General features: G+C 47.0%; 1 protein-coding gene across 1 annotated transcript in view; it reads left to right on the plus strand.

Moving 5' to 3' along the window:
• LOC107122248 overlaps positions 1-3148 on the plus strand; it is a 41308-nt gene extending 38160 nt beyond the window's left edge. The window contains exon 9 of the mRNA XM_015425291.1: positions 2692-3148. Coding sequence (XP_015280777.1) covers positions 2692-3148 — 457 coding nt within the window. The remainder of the gene's footprint in view (positions 1-2691) is intronic.
• The last annotated feature ends 1204 nt before the right edge of the window (positions 3149-4352 follow it).

Here is a 4352-nt window from a genome sequence, read left to right on the forward strand (position 1 = left end):
TTTGGGGTTTTGTCGGGGGGGGGGGGGGGGGATAGTGAAGGAAATATGTCAGACCTGGAGATGGGTGGGCAGATGAGTCCTTAATGGTGGAATGCTGGGAGTAGTTAGCTGGGACCCTGTCATGACGCTCCATCCACCTCCTCTCAAGCGCGGAGAGGACCTTACAGCACCTTCTTCTCTGAAATGGGGTGATTGGCTGTGTAAAGTTATCTCCCCTCTCCCCAGACCAGAGAAATACATTCCGATTTACCTCTCCACATTGCATCACAGTCTACTGTTCTAATCTGTTATTCCAAATAATAAATAAATAAATATATAATAAATATAAAAATATAAAATAATTTTATTTTATAAACATATAAAAATAAGTATAATATAAATATAAAATAAAATAAAATAAACTTACTGCTAACCCTGTACCTACATAAATGGACTGGCACACGAAAGCTTGCACTCTGAATAAAACTTTGTTGGTCTTAAAGGTCCCACTGGACTCAAACTTTGTTCTGCTGCTTCAGACCAACATGCTACCCACCTGGATCAGTTGAGTTCAGTGTGTGTATTGCATCTGCTGGTCAGAAGGCATTTCTCAACTCATGCACTGTGTCACCTTGAAGAGCATTTCCTGTTCATGTTGGATCACTTACCATCTTCCCTCCTGGAAAGCCAGGCTCTTCAGTTTGCTAGGGCACACAGAATAATCTCTGACCATCGTCCGCTCTTTGTGGCGGTGGAAAGGGCCGTCAAGTTGCACCTGACTTAACAGCCACCCCGTAGGGTTTTCAAGGCAAGAGATGCTCAGAGGTGGTTTGCCATTGGCTGCCTCTGGGTAGCGGCCCTGGACTCCCTTGGTGCGGTCTCCCATCCAAGGACTGATCAGGGCTGATTTCTTAGCTTCTGAGACCTGATGAGAGCAGCTAGCCTGGGCCGTCCTGGTCAAGCCCCACCATTTATAGATAGGGCTAAATTTGGGGACTTGCCTGTTCACATCTGCCCGAAAAGAGGCCCCTGTGTTGTGCGTCTCAAAGAGAATGCATACAGATTGACAACTGATTGTAGTCAAGAATATTGTGATCTTGACCCTTGGATTCCAGTTCCTTGTATGGCTGTCAGTACCGAGATGTGCTAAATCCTATACAGCATTCTTTCCGGAGGAAGGAGGGGAGGAGCTTCATTCTCCTTGAGTTTTGTAACTGTATTATCAGTATTGCAGTCAGAAGATCCTAAGTGCTTTTATTTTTGCTTCAAAGTGAAGAGATTTTAATTATTTGGTTCAGTTTAGTGAACTGTGCAAGCGTTTCAGAGTGTGGTCATTCTGGTTCATTAAAGTGGAGGCCAAACGGTTGTCCTCTAGTTTCATGTTATGTCTTCATTACATTCATCTCCCTTGCTGGTTGTGGAATTCAGACCGTTTTATGTTCGACTAAGAGACCATCACCCTTCTGCATGTTTTCTGGCTTTAGCTGGACATTGCAGTGAGAAGACATGGCCAACCAGTCTCATTGTTCATTGAACGAAGACAGGCAGAGACTTTAACACTCGTATGCCTCCGACCCACTTTTTAAAAAACATCTTAGACAGCTGCTTTAATTGTGGGCAGGACTGTTGCCAGCAAAACAAACCCTCGTCACTTTCATACTTGCGCAACTCTTGTGTATTGCCGAGTTTTTACTGTCTTGGAACTATTGACATCTCAGCATCCTTTCCTGGGCTGGGGATCACATCCCCAGCTTTGAAAGAATTTACCATCTTCCATATAGATGATTATGAAGGGTTATTCCCTTCATGGCCTGCTTATAGCCACTGTTTGGAAACAGGATCTTGGGCTAGAGGGACCCTCTGTTTGATTTTTTTTTAAAAACCTGCTTTTACGTTTTTAATCACCTTCTTGCCTGTAAGTGGAACTTCCTTGAAGTACTGTAGTAGTTGACTGATACTGCCTTGGGAGCTTTCCGAAGGCTGAAAAACAGTCACTTTTGGGAACAAAGGCTCTGCTAGTCAATGTTCCCTCTAAGCTGTGGAGTCATCTGAGCAAAAATTCTACTTGGTGAGCTACTGGCATTAAAGTTGTGAGCGAGCGATTTGGCTACTGCATCAATTAGTTTGTTCTGGAGCCATCCTTCCTGAGCAAAGACAAAAATGTGTGTGTCGGAAGCTAAACAACTGTGAGCTAGCTCACACTAACTCAGCTTAGAGGGAACACTGCTGCTAGTGCGTGTGTCTGTATGGATATTTCCGCTTCCCGTGGTTGTACCCCTGGTTCATTTCAGGTATATGGGAAGCAGCCTATTAAGTGCCCCTGTTTCCAAGGCAGGGACTAGAGGAAGGTGGCTCTTTCTCTGTGTGTATGTGCAGTACGGCTTCTTACAGTCGTACGTTTAAGAACACCCTGGCTGCTCCAGGGTCCATAGGGCACACATACTTATTAAAGAGCATCGCCTTCAAAGAAATCATATCTCAAATCATGTGCTGAAATCATGCTGAAGTGGCTTAGTCAGGTATGTAAATTGGCGTTTGGCCCCATGTTAAAATTCATTTAGCTGATAGGTTAGATTTCCCAATGCTGTGCTCTAATGCATCAGGAAATCCCAACCATTGGCATCAAGAGGTTATGTATTACTGTGGGCGGGGTAAAAATGTAATAAATAAATAACGTAGCTTGATTTCTTCTGTTTTTTTAAATACGTTTAGCCCTGACTTGGAAAAAAATCCCAAAGGAGCAGGATTGGTGCACGCGGCTTCCATTCCTTCAGCAAAGCCCACTGAGGCCAAGGAGGAGCCCAGTTCTAAGGTTGTAGCAGCAGAAGTGAAGAATGAACCTTCGGAGAAGATGGAATGTGAAGCTCCGTCAAAGCCATCAAAGACTGTAACTTCGGAAGGCAAGTTGGCAGCATTGACTACCAAGCCAGTTGACTTGAGTCCGTCTGAAGTAAAAGCTGAACAAGTCTCTGCTTCGTCGTCCAGCCTCGGAAAGGAAGAAAAGGTTCCAGATAAGGCTGATGCTGAATTGCTGGGAAGTGCATCGACCTCCACGGCAAGGGACAAAGATCAAGAATTAGCGGACCCTGCTGGTGAGCTCTCAGAAGAGTTGAAGGGCCCAGCCAAAACAGGAGGCCAGCCTCGGAAAGGAAGAAAAGGTTCCAGATAAGGCTGATGCTGAATTGCTGGGAAGTGCATCGACCTCCACGGCAAGGGACAAAGATCAAGAATTAGCGGACCCTGCTGGTGAGCTCTCAGAAGAGTTGAAGGGCCCAGCCAAAACAGGAGGGATAGGCGCGGATCCTGCCAAGACAGAGCAAGGAGCAGAGACAGCTCCTGCCATCTGTGAGACAGTACTCCCGGGCTCTGCAGAAGCTCCAGTGGAGGAACTGTCAGGGGAAGACCTCCAATCAAACACCAAGCTGGTACCTCCAGGAACAGATCATACCGACACATCGAGAAACCTCCCTGAAAGGTCTGCCTCTGAGGTGGGGGCGGGGGCAGAGAAGGAGCCTGAGACTCCCTCGTCTGCAGTGGAAGGCAGCATGGAGGTGGAACCTGAGACGACTGTGCTTGAGACTACGGAACCTGCCAAGGGGAAGCCGGAACTACAGACGGGCAAGGTGGAGGCAGCCTCAGAGAAGCAGCCTGAAGTGTTGATATCAACGGACAGGTCAACCCAGGAGGAGAAGCTTGGAAAGAAGGCAGATAACAGAAGTCGTGAGCAAAGTTTGCCCAAGTCACAGCCGAGAAAGGAAATGGGACAAGACCGGCCCGCGGAATCTAGTAAAGCTGAAGTGTTTGCTACGGAATTGGCACCCAGTGCAGAAGCTACCTCCGTCAGTAAAACCATCTTAAAGGCTTTGATGTCTGTTCCAAATATATCAAAGAAAAGAACTGTGACACGAAGGAAGGAGGAGCAGAAGCCCTCCGTAAGGCCAGGAACCAGGAGCCGCACAGTTGCCGAGAAGAAACCCGTGCCAAAAGAAGCGAGTCACCAGAGACCGACGAACAGCAGGTCAAACCTGCCAGATAGCAAATCTAAACTGAGGAAGAGCTCATCACAGCAAGAACAGGACTCCCAAGTGGAAACTAAGGGTAGCTCAAAGCAGACCCAAGAGCAAGAGGCTCATGACTGGCTGATAACTAATGCTGGCGCTTCTTCCAGACTGTGAAGCAGAGCTGTGGTCGATAGCCTGTTTCCCTGTCCCTTTCCCCCTTCCTGTACAATGTTTCACTTAGCAAACCACACTGGCACCAGGGGAATGCATTAGAGACGGTTTTCCATGGCAGACTTCTGAAGCATCTTGTACAGGTAGCTGGATGGGTTGAATAGGCAAGTCATGTTTGTGTTCTGTCTCCTCGTTGTGAGG

The sequence above is a fragment of the Gekko japonicus genome, unplaced genomic scaffold (assembly GCF_001447785.1).
Source record: "Gekko japonicus isolate JY-2015 unplaced genomic scaffold, Gekko_japonicus_V1.1 scaffold4097, whole genome shotgun sequence".
Lineage (NCBI taxonomy): Eukaryota > Metazoa > Chordata > Lepidosauria > Squamata > Gekkonidae > Gekko > Gekko japonicus.